This window comes from Staurois parvus, unplaced genomic scaffold, assembly GCF_062004578.1.
Source record: "Staurois parvus isolate SC_StPar_1 unplaced genomic scaffold, SC_StPar_1.0 ptg000137l, whole genome shotgun sequence".
NCBI classification, from domain to species: domain Eukaryota; kingdom Metazoa; phylum Chordata; class Amphibia; order Anura; family Ranidae; genus Staurois; species Staurois parvus.
Window position 1 is genome coordinate 3202515 of NW_028317933.1, and position 13788 is coordinate 3216302.

Below are 13788 nucleotides of genomic sequence, written 5' to 3' on the forward strand. Positions count from 1 at the left end.
TACACACTAGATTTCTCTTCAGAATCACCAGGTATTTTTCTGTTGAGCATTAAACATAGGGAAACAAGAATGTATTGCAAATATTTACTGCATTCTTCTTTCTTTTTTTTTTCCTTTTGCCCATACACATTGGTAAGCTACAAGAAGAACACAATAGTCGGCTATAAATAAGCCATAAGGACATCTGCAAACCTGTGTATGTGTTTATTTTTTAATGTACTGTTTAGCAGAAAATCTAACAACCAGCTACAGATTTGTGTAGTAGAGCAAGAATACATTTGCATTTTTTGATGTGTTTTCTCGCAGGAGGTGACACATTACCTGGTGAAGTGGTGCTCGCTGTCCTATGAAGAAAGCACTTGGGAGCTGGAGGAAGATGTTGATCCTGGCAAAGTCAAAGAATTTGAAACACTTCAAGTTCTGCCTGAGCACACAGTTACAGTAAGTGTACAATGTCCCTATCTCATTTCCTTGTGCTGTCTTTACTGCTAAGGCAGGCTATGCATAGCTAGAGTCCATTTGTTTCAGAAGGCCAATTAAAATGAGTTCTCTTCTCAGTAAGATTTTAATGTGTTAGTCCACCCAAAACACAGTTTTCTCAAAGTTTTTTTTTCATCTCCATTGAGGGGCACAGGAATTCAGCTACAGTTGGGTTATTCTGTTGCATACAAGAGGAGTGGACACTGGCAAACTAAAAAAAAAAAAAAAACATGGGTCAGCCCAGGATAACCCCTCCTCTACCCAGCATGCTTCAGTTTTTTCCTATTGTCCTAGGACAGTGGTCGGCAAGCCGCGGCTCGCGAGCCACATGCGGCTCTTTACACGCTTTAATGCGGCTCTTGTGTGCCGGGCGCCCGCTCCCCTCCCTCCTCTCGGGCGGCAGGGACTCTGCAGCGTGAACCAAAAAAAAAAACAGCCAGGGAAGTGCGCTCAAATGCAATGATTGGCCAGTCTCGCTGCCACTCACATCCTGATAGCCAGTGATTGGCTGTCAGGATGTGTGTAGGCGGGGCAGCGTGACGAACGTGAGAGGAGCTAGGCTCCTCTCACAGTCCGCCCTGAAGACCGGAACGGCGCGGGAACACGGCGAGAGGAACGCGCGGAGCAAAGGTAAGTGAATTGACACAGGGGGGACTTGGCTTACTACTTGCTACTTACTACTACTATATGGGGGATGAATTACTATAGGGGGGATGAATTACTATAGGGGGGATGAATTACTATAGGGGGGATGAATTACTATATGGGGGATGAATTACTATGTGGGATGAATTACTATAGGGGGGATGAATTACTATGGGGGATGAATTACTATATGGGGGATGAATTACTATATGGGGGATGAATTACTATGGGGGATGAATTACTATATGGGGGATGAATTACTATGGGGGATCAATTACTATGGGGGATTAATTACTATAAAAACTTATTGAAACTAAAAACAGTGTACCATCCTATGTATTTTCAGTTTTAAAAATGTGGCTCTCAAAATAAATTTCAATCGTGGTTTTGGCGAGATTTGGCTCAGTTGAAAAAAAAGGTTGCCCACCACTGTCCTAGGAGAATACACATCTTTTCAGTTCTGCTTAGTTTTTTTCTAGCCTTTTTTGTACACTGTTTGAGCTATGCTATCCGGAACTGTCATTTCTTAGCCTGACTAGAGTCTTGGACCCTGCTAGAGTGAATGTTGCAAGGTTAGCCTGGAATGTGACTTTGGGCCCTGGGTTTCCACATGTGGGGCTTTCCAAATTTCACATACTAGTAAAAGTTAGCCTCAGAGTGCTATCCAGGTTCAGAACCATGGCATTGCCACAGTGTTTGCCCTGAATACTCATTCAGTTGAGTAAGATGATCAGGCTGAGCACCTGGACCTACCTTGCTAATTAATTGCACCTCTGGGTGCCTTTTAATTTTACCACAGAAAAGGTTAACGCTGAGGGAATGGTTGTTGACATTATCCACTGGATGAAGTATAGCATGCGCACTCTCTTCTCTTTCCTGCCATGCAGCTTAAAGGGAGCCTCTTCATGCTGCTCCTGCTTTTCAAAACTCTGATATTTGTTTGTTCCTACTTTTCCAGCCATCAAAACCTCATCATCCATTAGCTGCTTGGATTTGTGAGTTCCTGAGGCCTTTGACTCCCAATTTGAACTTATTTGCATCACCTCCATGGTCACAGCTTGCCTGTACTAGACAGAGGGGACATTCCAGTCGCTACAGGTGACCCCAGCTCATGCTACCTGACGGTTCCAGGGACAGCTCCTTGGTATCTTGTGATGGCACAGACACCTGAAATCTGGAATCCAGTAACTCTGTGGTTATAGGGTCTACATTATTTGAGCCACCCTCAGCTTTGTTGAGTGAAGCACTGATTGTAATCAGAGGCCTCTGCTGCAGTTGCTCAAGACAATGTGGCAAAATTCACCCATTTCCTCACAGATACTGTCCACAGAGGCACTAGGTGTGCTCCAGTTCCAGCCCCTGCAAAAGTCCATCTCTGACCTTCCCAAGGCCTTAGAATAGGCTGGGCCACTGGTCACTGCAGCCATTTCTGACTGATTCAAAGTCCCAACATTCAATCTCTGAATAGGCAATTTTAGAAGCACTACAGTCTCCTGTGGTCGCCTCCAGAATTACAAGATTTAATTTCTGCCCTTGTTAATGTGGTATGCAATGCCCTACATTTGGAGGATCAGGCTGCTGTTGCCATCCTTTGATCTTTCAGAGCTCCTACAGCTGCAAAGACCTTTCTATTAAATATGCTATTTAAGGTATTGTTGTATGCAGGCTGGATGCACCCTGAGAGATCCTGAGTCCCACCCGAGACACTGTTTGAACTGTTACGATCTGAGAGATTATACCTAATCCATCTTTACAGGAAAACTGCTAGACATATAGGCCTGCTTACCTTAAAGGATTCTACTGACAGACAGTTAAAATGCTTCCTTAAATCACAGTTTTCTCTGTTGGGTTCTTTCCTCCACTCTGTATTTTCTGTGGCCTAATATTTCAAGTCCTAACAGAATGGGTTAGATCCCTCAAAAAAGATCTTTCCACCACTGCAGTAGACCCCTTCTTAATTGTGTAGAACAGATGTCTGGAGTCTTAAGTTTGAGTTGTAATGGTTTGTTACAATCATATAGACTTATGTCCTGCATGGGTTTAATGTCTATACAGATGCACAGAACACTCTGGTTAAAGTTAGGGATAGGATGCTGAAGCCATATCCAAAGACTGAAGTGTCGACTTTTGGACCTACTTATTACCAACATCAAGGATTTCACGGAAGTGTCATTCATGCAAAACTGATATTTCTTGTTTTCCATTTTGCATCTGGACACTTACTTTTTTCTACCATTCCCATTGTAGGACACACAGACAGCTTCCTGTGGCAGAGTCAGTTTTGAGATCCTTTTGGTTGACATCTTCTTCAAGTCCCGGACAACTGCAAGATCAAGATGGATGGGTTATCTTCTGCTTTTGGAATTGCAAAATGTCTGCTGGCTGCGTACCAGCTTAATTCTGTGCTAAAAAGGGCCACAGCCTATGTACTTTCAGGCTCCTCGTCATCTCCTCTATTGAGGGATCGTTTGGTATTAGAGGATGCTCCCCTTACAGTTACCCCTCTCTCCCATTTTTCCCTGTTTGTTTCACCCCCTCCTTCACTGTTCTAGTTCCCTAGTAGCCTGATGTCTTCTCTTTTGACCAGGTAGTCCCTGGTGTGATCACGGTTAGATTCTTGTTGACCATATCCATATCCTTGGTCTCCAGAGCTGCTTTGTTGTTTGGTCCAGGTATTTTTTTCTCAATCGTGGCATCCTGCCCTGGGCCGGTCTCCAGGTTTGGAGACACCATCTATGTGCAGCTGCACCTAGGAGGAGTGATAGTCTGGTTCCATTGCTGGATGATATTGCAAGTCTCAGTCTTGCGTGCAATGATTCCAAATGCGGGAGGACAAGGGAGAGAGGTTCATGCACCCAGAGGTGCCTCACATCCTGTGTGCCAGGTGAAGATCCCCTGCTGCCTCAGAATATCAGCAGGCAGAACACCATAGTCTCATGCTGCAGGTGACAGGCAAAGAGTGTTTTTTTTTTACTTTGTGGGACACGTCCATCTGGAGTTAGGTTCTCCTCCTTTTAGCTAATGCATTGTCTTATGATGGAAGTTCTTCAGATGCCTTCCCTTGTCCTGCAGTTAATGAGGTGAATGCTTTTAACTGCACTGCTAAAACTCTTGTCCCTGGGTCCACAGCTGTTTATGTTTCACTAGATCTGTGGGATCAGTAGCTTTCTGAGAACTATAGCTTGAGGTCAGGGATGGACAGGGTGGTTTTTCAGCAGAATCCCTCTGGAGCAATCCAGTGGCATCTCATGAGTGCCAAAGAAGATGTTTTGGCTTCTTCCTTATTGTTAGCTGGCTGTTCCTTACTTTTAGTTGGATGTTCTTCTATCTCAACTATTTTGGGCTCTGGTGTAACTTCCATTTTCTGCCTACTGCTGTGAGGGTCCTTCTCATGTACCCTACCCCTTCAGTCACTTTTGCTTTATGGTATTGAATCTGAGTTCCCTGGCAAACTGGAAAGTCTCTTCACATTGTCTGGCCACACAGGCTCTTTGACATGGAGTTTTCTTCACTTGATTCTATTCAGGGGTGTTAAGGCTTTCTCCTTTAGACTGGGTGCTTTTTTCATCACTTGGGCATGTTTTGTTCTAGGTTTCTTCTTGGAACCTGTTCCTTCTTTTGTGTTGTCCCCAATGTTTGTTGGCCACATTAGATTGTGGGTCTTATCTTTCCGTTATGTTTGTGATGAGTTTTTTGGTTGATTTGCTTCTTGTTGGTTCAGGTTTCCCTTCCATCTGATGATCTTTCTGTCTAGGTCCTTCACATCAGGTTGATTCTCTGTGCCCTCCTTTTACTCATGTTGACATGTTCCCTTTTCTGGTAGGGGGCTCAGATTCATCAGGTTGCAGGTTTGGGCATGGTTCTTCAGGTTGCTCTTCTGCTGCAGGCAGTCAGTTCTTTTAGTGGTTGTTTTGTTACCCACCTCTCAGCTGGATTGCTTTTGGAATTCCCATCCGTATCTTAATTCCTCTGTCCCTCAAAGAGAGGGGAAAATCAAATTTATGTGCTCACCTTAAAATCATTTCTCAGACCTCTGTGTTCCTACTCCTTGTACTGCTTGCTACAAACTGAGGCATGCTTGGTAGAGGAGGATTTATCCTGGGCTGGCCTTATTTTTTTGCCGGTGTACAGTCATCATGTAGGTAACGGTATAACCTAACTTGGCTGTATCTGAATTCCTGTGGCCATAATTGGACTCAGACAGGAACTTTATGGGTAATACAAAAATTCTTTTATCCTAGCTATATAAAAGGCACCGCATTACATGGTTCAGAGTTGACCCATTTATAGCTTTTAGGCATGTATTTTAGGGTAACTTGGAAGAGGTGGATTGTCAAAACCCTGGGTAATGAAATGTGCAAAAAAATTTTTATGGTTTTTAAAGACATACAGTGGGTAAAATAAGTCTTGAACACGTCACCATTTTTCTCAGTAAATATATTTCTAAAGGTGCTATTGACATGAAATTTTCACCACGTGTCGATAACAACCCAAACAATTCATACATACAAAGAAACCAAAACAAGTTCAGAAATTAAGTTATGTGTAAAAAAAAAAAAATAGAATGACACAGGAAATATGTATTGAACACGCTAACTGAAATGTATTTAATACTTGGTACAAAATCCTTTGTTTGTAATGATGGCCTCAAGATGCCTCCTGTATGGAGAAACTAGTTGCACGTATTGCTCAGGTGTGATTTTGGCCCATTCTTTCACGTAAACTGTTTTCAAATCTTGAAGGTTCCGTGGGCCTCTTCTGGAAACTCTGATCTTTAATTCATTCCATTGATTTTCTATTGGATTCAAGTCAGGTGATTGGCTGGAGCATTCTAGCAGCTTTATTTTCTTTCTTTGAAACCAATTGAGAATTTCCTTGGCTTTGTTTTTAGGATCATTGTCTTGCTGAAATATCTACCCACATTTAATTTTCATCATTCTGGTAGATGGTAGCAGATTTTTATCAAGAATGTTTTGATACAGTTTTCCATTCATCCTTCCTTCAATGACATGAAGTTTTCCAGTACCGTATGCTGAAAAACAGCCCCACACCATGATGTTCCCAACTCCAAACTTCACTGTTGGGATGGTGTTTTTGGGGTGATGTGCAGTGCCATTTGACCTCCAAACATTATGAGAATTATGGCATCCAAAGAGTTCAATTTTGGTCTCATCTGACCAGACCATATTCTCCCAGTATTTCACAGGCTTGTCTAAATGTTATGCAGCAAACTTTAAACAAGCTTCAACATGCTTTTTCTTCAGCAATGGAGTCTTGCCTGGTGAGCGTGCATACAGGCCATGGTTGTTGAGTGCAATACTTATTGTTTTCTTTGAAACAATTTGTACCTGCTAATTCCAAGTCTTTCTGAGTTCTCAGCAAGTGATCCTTGGCTCTTGGACAACTCTTCTGATAATTCTTTTCACTCCTCTGTCAGATATCTTGCGAGGAGCTCCTAGTCATGGCCAGTTTGTGGTGAAATGATGTCTTTCCACTTCCAGATTATGGCCCCAAACAGTGCTTACTGGAACATTAAGATGTTTGGAAATTCTTCTGTAACCAATGCCAACAGTATGTTTAGCAACAATAAGGTTGCAAAGGTCTTGAGAGAGCCCTTTGCTTTTACCCATCATGAGATGCTTCTTGCGTGACACCTTGGTAATAAGACATCTTTTTATAGGCCATCAGTTGAGACTGAACCAGTTGATATTAATTTCCACTGGCAAGGGGCAGGATTGCTTTCTAACTAATTATTGATAGATTTCAGCTGGTGTCTTGGCTTTCCATGCCTTTTTGCACCACCCTTACTACATGTGTTCAATACTTTTTTTTTCCTGTGTCATTTAATTTTATTACACATGACTTCATGTCTGATCTTATTTGTTTTGGTTTCTTTGTATGTATGAATTGCGTGGGTTGTTACCAACATGTGGTGAAAATTTCATCTCAATAGCACCTTAAGAAATATATTTACTGAGAAAAATGGTGACGTGTTCAATACCTATTTTACCCGCTTAATTGCTTTATTCCTGCTGTGATGCAGCTGCACCTGCCATCTTGGTTATTCCTAGTTTAGGTTGCTATGTGCTCTGGGTGAGATTCTAGTGCATTGCCGACTCTTGCACTCATATCATGTGCTTTTGTTGCTCCCATGACGTTGGGTTTTGTGGGCTGCTCCATCTGACAATGCTGCTATAAGACAGACTGAACATCTTTGCCACTTTTAAAGCTCCAAACATACTACATGGTTGCTAGGCAATATGGGACATTCTCAACTGACTCTTGTGGTTGTGGACACCTGACCGTTTCAACTATGAGTTTGTGCATATCTCATTAATATAGAGTTGGCCCAACCCTTAGGGTTAATGCAGCCTCCACTTTTTTTCCAAGGCTGTCCACAAGATGTTGGAGTGTATCTGTGGAAATGTTTGCCCATTCAGCCATAAAGAGTTTGTAAAGTCAAGTTATTGATGTTGGATGAGAAACCCTGGCTCGCAATCAGCATTTCATTTCATCCCAAAGATGTTCAGTAGGGTTAAGGTCAGGTCTCTGTGCAGGCCACTTGAGTTCTCCACACCAAACCTGTCAAGGCATGGGTTGGAGCTGGCTTTGTGTAAAGGGACAGTCAAATGGGTCCTTTCCCCAAACTATTGTGACAAGGTTGGAAGTGCACAATTGGCTAAAATGTATTTGTATATTGTATCATTAACTATTCTTCAGTAGAAACACCTGAACTAAATAATTTGGAGGTGTACCCTCATACTTTTGACAATATAAGTAGGTGTGATGGTCAGGACTTTGCTCTTTAATTATTTCTTTTAGTTTTTGTGATTTATATTAACTTTTGTGTTTTCCCCAGGAGAGGCCGCCTTCTGAGTTGTGGAAGAAGCTGGAATGTTCTCGCACATATAAAAATAACAACGAGCTAAGAGAATACCAGTTAGAGGGCATGAACTGGCTGCTCTTCAATTGGTACAACAGGTGAGATAAGATTTTTTTTATTTTTAAATTGTGTTAATATTTTAATGCTTGAATATGGGCTGGTAATATGGAGCATGCAGCTCCCCTCAAGCTGAATGTATTTTCTGTGTGTAGGCTTGTGTACCGTAAGCACACAGAACAATTGCTGCTGTTCGAAATGAGCTGTTATTCTTTTGCACAGTAAGGCAGATGTGCAACTTAAAAATGTGTTTTTTTTTCTCTTTTTGGGTAAAGTGGAGTTTGGTTTGTACCTTTTACCCCCATGTTTGATACTAATATCATGGTTCTGCTGTGAGCTGAACTTGCCCATCTCAAGTTTCTATAACTGTTTTGATGCTTCATTAAAGTGATTATAAAAGCAATTTTTTTAAAATAACAGATCATACTTACCTGCCCTGTGCAATAGTTTTTCACAGAGCAACCCAGATCCTCCTCTTCTCGGGTCCCCCGCCCGCACTCCTGGCCCCTCCCTCTTGCCAAGTGCCCCCACAGCAAGCAGCTTGCTTTTGGGGAATCCAAGCAGGCTCGCTCCGTAACCTCTGCTCTGTGTGACGATTCATGCACAGCCGTAGCTCAGCCCCACCCCCTGCTCTCTCCTTATTGGTTCACTGGCTGTGAATGACAGTAGTGGGAGCCCAGCTGCACTTTTGCTAAATTTTTCATACAAGTTAGCTGTGCTTTCCCATAGACTTCTATTGCAGTCCTGCGCTTTCTGAAACCGGACCAAAACCACATCATAGAAGTCTAGGGAAAAGTGCAACCAGGGGTGGACTGACCATTTGGAAACTCGGGCACTGCCCGAGGGCCTGGGGTCAGTAGGGGGCCCCATGAGATGCCCCTGGTACCTTTTTTATAGGCTTTTTTGAGTTTGGGCAAGGACACAGGGGCCCCATGATCCCCTATTGCCCGGGGGCCCCATGAGTTGTCAGTCCGCCCCTGAGTGCAACTAACCTGCTGGTTAGCTGCGCTTTACCCAGAGAGCAGCAGGACTGCACCATGGCAGTGTGAAGCCGCCCTAAAAGAAGATATGTAATTTTTTCCCTGTAGAAATGAATTTGCTTTAGTATTTTAATGTTTTAAAGTGTAAATAATAATAGCTGCTTTTTCACCTTGTAGAAAAAACTGTATCCTGGCAGATGAGATGGGTCTTGGTAAAACCATCCAGTCGATCACCTTTCTCTCGGAGATATTCTTCATGGGAATCCGGGGGCCTTTTCTGATCATTGCTCCGCTGTCCACGATCACCAACTGGGAGCGGGAGTTTCGAACATGGACAGAGATGAATACTGTGGTTTATCATGGAAGCCAGATCAGTCGGCAGATGATCCACCAATATGAGATGTACTACAGGGATGCTCAAGTGAGTCTCCTTTTCGATTTAATTTACTGATGCTACAGTCATTTAATGGAGTTTATTTTCTTCTTTACGGTGTTTGTGCTTTGATGAACAGAGTCAGATGTGTACAGTAAAGGACCCAGAGAATTGTGTCCAGTACTTGTCTGCAATCCTCTTAGGGCAGCTTCATCATTATTATGAAGGAGTACACTGACCTCCATGTCTTTGATTTTCTGACCCACAGCTTTAGTTTTTGGGGTTTGTTTTTTTTTTTTTTTTTTTTTAACTTTTCACTCCCTCTCTATCCTCTGATCCTTATTGGCTAACCTTTTCCAACTCCTGTAATATTTAAATTAACTTTTTTTTAAATTAAATTTGTAATAGCATGTATTTGCACCAGTTATTTTAACATTCTCTAGCAGAGCATATTTAGTGTTTTGATGTTTTTTCTGTGTGCAGTTCATTCAACTCTTGTTAGATGCTTAAAAAAAGTCCTGGATTCTTTTCGAAATGCACACAATATAACTGGATACTAACTAGGGATGCACCAAAATTTTGGTGGCCAAAACGTTTCGCCCGAAAACACCCCTTTCGGCTGTTGGCCGAAATGAAAAAAGCTCTGATACAGGTGCCGAAAAAACCCCGCCCCTCACCGCTGCCACCTGGTAGTTCTCAGCCTTACCTGAGAAACCATCGATCCTGGCGCTGGGCATAGAGATGAGTGAAGGAAAGATGGCCGCCACTCATCTCTATGCCCTTGGAGGACTGGAGCGATGTCACTTCCCATTCTAGCTATTTTTTTTATTTTTTTTTTAAAGCACTAGATCAATGATTTTTTTTTTATCTAACACTTTACATCGCAGAGGAGAGATGTGGGGTCTTATTGACCCCACATCTCTCAATAAAGAGGACCTGTCACTAATTATTTCTATTACAAGGGATGCATGCATTCCTTGTGCTAAGAATAAAAGTGATTAAATTTTTTTTTTTTTTAAAGGGGCAATGCAAAAAAAAACATTAAATAAAAAAAAAAAGTTTAAAGTGCCCCCATCCCCCCGTGCTTGCACGTAGTGGTGAACGCATACTTAGGCCATACCCACATATGTAAACAGTGTTCAAACCACACACGTGAGGTATCACCACGAACATCAGAGCAAGAGCAATAATTCTCACACTAGACCTCCTCTGTAACTTTACACTGCTAACCTGTAGACATTTTTAAAGCATCACCCATGGAAATTTTTAAGTACCGCAGTTTCACACCATTTCACTAGCGTGCGCAATTTTAAAGCGTGACATGTTAGTATCTTTTTACTCGCCGTAACATCCACTTTCATATTTTACAAAAAAATTGGGGTATATATTGGGGTTTTTTTTTTTTTTTTTTAATCTGTGTATTTTATTCTAAAAAATATATATTCATTTTTAAAAACCGCGCATTTCCACACCTCTGAGAGGTCTGTAGAAGGAGCCTACTGAGCATGCTCCGAAATGCATTACCGCCCCCTTTACCTCCTACATCCGACTCTGCTCTCCAAGCCTCATTTTTGATGCACAGGCACATCCTGGGCTCTACTTCCTGATCCTATAGACAGTTTGCTGCTGGACGGCTGGATGTTCCACCTGGATTTTATTACACCACACGATGAGTCTTTTTAACTATTTATCTTGTAAGTGCAATTTATCTATTGTTTATGAATAAATGTCAATACTGCACTTAGAGGCGCCTTCCTCTCTCTTTTATTTTACTTAGCAAATTAGCCAGTGATCATAGCTCTACCATCCCACATAAAACTGAATATTGAGTTTCAATGTAACGTACTTTTTTAAATAATGTGTAGATACATTTTAGGCAAGTTTCTGATATGTGTCTATATGTATATAATTTTTTTTTATTTTAACTAACTCATTTTCACCCATTAATAGGGAGCGCCAGTTCCAGGAATCTTCAAGTTCCATGTGGTCATCACAACTTTTGAAATGATTTTGGCTGACTGTCCAGAGTTGAAGAAAATCAGGTGGAGCTGTGTTATCATTGACGAGGCCCATCGGCTAAAGAACAGGAACTGCAAGCTCCTTGAAGGACTGAAACTTATGGCACTGGTGAGTGAAGGCAATGTTAAGTAGTTATGTAGGTGCTTTGGGGTTGCTGGAGTATGGAAGACAAGAGGTAGTTTCCTGTGTGCGAACATCAGTCTAGCAAAGATTCACTCAATTGCTAGTTCTCTACTCACTCTCCGTTCATTTGACCTGTGGTTTGGACCAATGCTGGCAGGCACAGTACAAGTTGCTCACACTGCAATTTGACCTGCAATTTGACCTCTGCTCACAGACTCAGCATAATGTATCACAAGTTTCGTCATTGTTTCTGTATTTTGTTAGAAAGGTCTGTTCTATTTCAACTGGAAAACAATGTTTAAAGGGACAACTGTCGTTTTGCTCATTTTGGCTTTGTTTGGCAGTGTGTTGATGTCTTTATAAAATTGTATACTTGTTGCAATAAGGGCATGTATTTTCTTCCTTTTCCTGCCTTTAGGAACACAAGGTACTTCTTACTGGAACACCTCTACAGAACTCAGTGGAGGAGTTGTACAGCCTGCTCAACTTTTTAGAACCAAACCAATTTCCTTCTGAAAGCACTTTTCTGGAAGAGTTTGGAGACCTGAAAACGGAAGAACAAGTAAGGAATTTCCTCTGTAAGACTGTAGTGTAGCAATCAGAAAAGGGAGTTTGTTCTGTATGAAACCAGAAAGCAGAATTATCATCCTGACTTTGTCAAGGTAAAGTTTCTTCAGTTGGTTGGATATAGGTTGATGTCATGCTGGCGATTCTGCCACAGGCAGCACCCTCACCAAAGTACTGTTTCAGTTCCCCTAATGTACTGCTTCCTCACTGCTTCCTTTATCCCTTGAACCCTGCAATAATGCATTGCAATCGCGGGCATTGCATGTAGTTGCGAGGTGGTTGCAGAGTGGTCCAAGTCACTTCAATAGGTTGCATTCATCAGGCAGTTCCTGCTGCGAAGCAAAACATTGCAACTTTCAGCATGTGTACAACCCCCGCTCTTGCCTCTGCAGCTAAAGAGAAGGGGGTGGGGGCTGATAAATATACAGTTCAGCCGTGGGGTTTTATCACCCCCTCCCCTACCGGTAGTGTGAACAAACATTAAAACTGGTCAGAACACTGCAAAATTTTGATCACTAGCAAAACATTAGGCTGAAATGAGATGTCACTGGTTTGGGTAGCATATGGAGTTGAAGATAAATGAACTCTCTGCTATTTTCTGACTAGCAATTTGTTGCTAACAACTGAATCATTGGTTTGACATGGCCCAAAGACTGAACATTCCTTTGTTTCTTTGTACAACAATAAATGGCTAAAAGAAAACTTAGGATAGTAAAAAAAAAAAAAAAAAGGCCTTATTAAACCAAAATAACTTTAGATTGATTAGCACCCTTTCTGTATGACAATATAAAGTACTCCTTGTTGTGATCGTCCGCTTGAAGAACCATTGAGTACAATAGGAGATGGCAACTTTGAAATGGTTTCTAAACTGACTATGGTCAGCTGGTATTTTTTTTTGTACTTATTAACAGACATACCAACACACTCTCAATTTATATTTTTAACAAACCAAAAGAGAGCCAGTAGGACACATTCATTGTTACAAATTACACACACTTTATGTGGGAAATGTTCAGAAGCATGTAAGTTGTTGACAGTGTGATGGACATTTTGTCAATACTGTGACACACACTATATTGGCAAAAGTGTTGGGACAACCCTCCAAATCATTGGATTCAGCTGTTCCAATCACCTCCATGGCCACAGGTGTATAAAATCAAGCAATTGGGCATGCAGACTGCTTCTATAAACATCTGTGAAAGAATGGGTCGCTCTCAGGAGCTCAGTGAAATCAAGCATGGTCCCGTGATAGGTTGTCACCTGTGCAATAAGTCCATCGGTGACATTTCCTGGCTACTATATATTCCACAGTCAACTGTTAGTGGTATTATAACAAAGTGGAAGCAACTGGGAACAGCAGCAACTCGGCCACGAAGTGGTAGGCCACATAAAATGACAGAGCGGGGTCAGTGCATTCTGAAGCACTGTCTGCGGAGTCAGTTGCTAAAGACCTCCAAACTTCGTGTGGTCTTCAGATTACACAACAACAGTGCATAGAGAGTTTTATGAAATGGGTTTCCATGGTCAAGCAGCTGCATCCAAGCCTTACATCACCAAGTGCAATGCAAAGTGTCGGATGCAGTGCTGTAGAGCACGCCGCCACTGGACTCTAGAGCAGTGGAGACGTGTTCTCTGGAGTGACCAATCACGCTTCCCTGTCT

At 42.0% G+C, this 13788-nt stretch overlaps 1 protein-coding gene across 1 annotated transcript in view; it reads left to right on the top strand.

Annotated features, from left to right (window-relative positions):
- Positions 1-13788, top strand: part of CHD6 (chromodomain helicase DNA binding protein 6) — a 192410-nt gene that overhangs the window by 98421 nt on the left and 80201 nt on the right. Inside the window, exons 10-14 of the mRNA XM_089673251.1 lie at positions 307-441; positions 7985-8106; positions 9223-9466; positions 11369-11545; positions 11979-12122. Of these exons, the coding sequence (XP_089529377.1) occupies positions 307-441; positions 7985-8106; positions 9223-9466; positions 11369-11545; positions 11979-12122 (822 nt within the window). The remainder of the gene's footprint in view (positions 1-306; positions 442-7984; positions 8107-9222; positions 9467-11368; positions 11546-11978; positions 12123-13788) is intronic.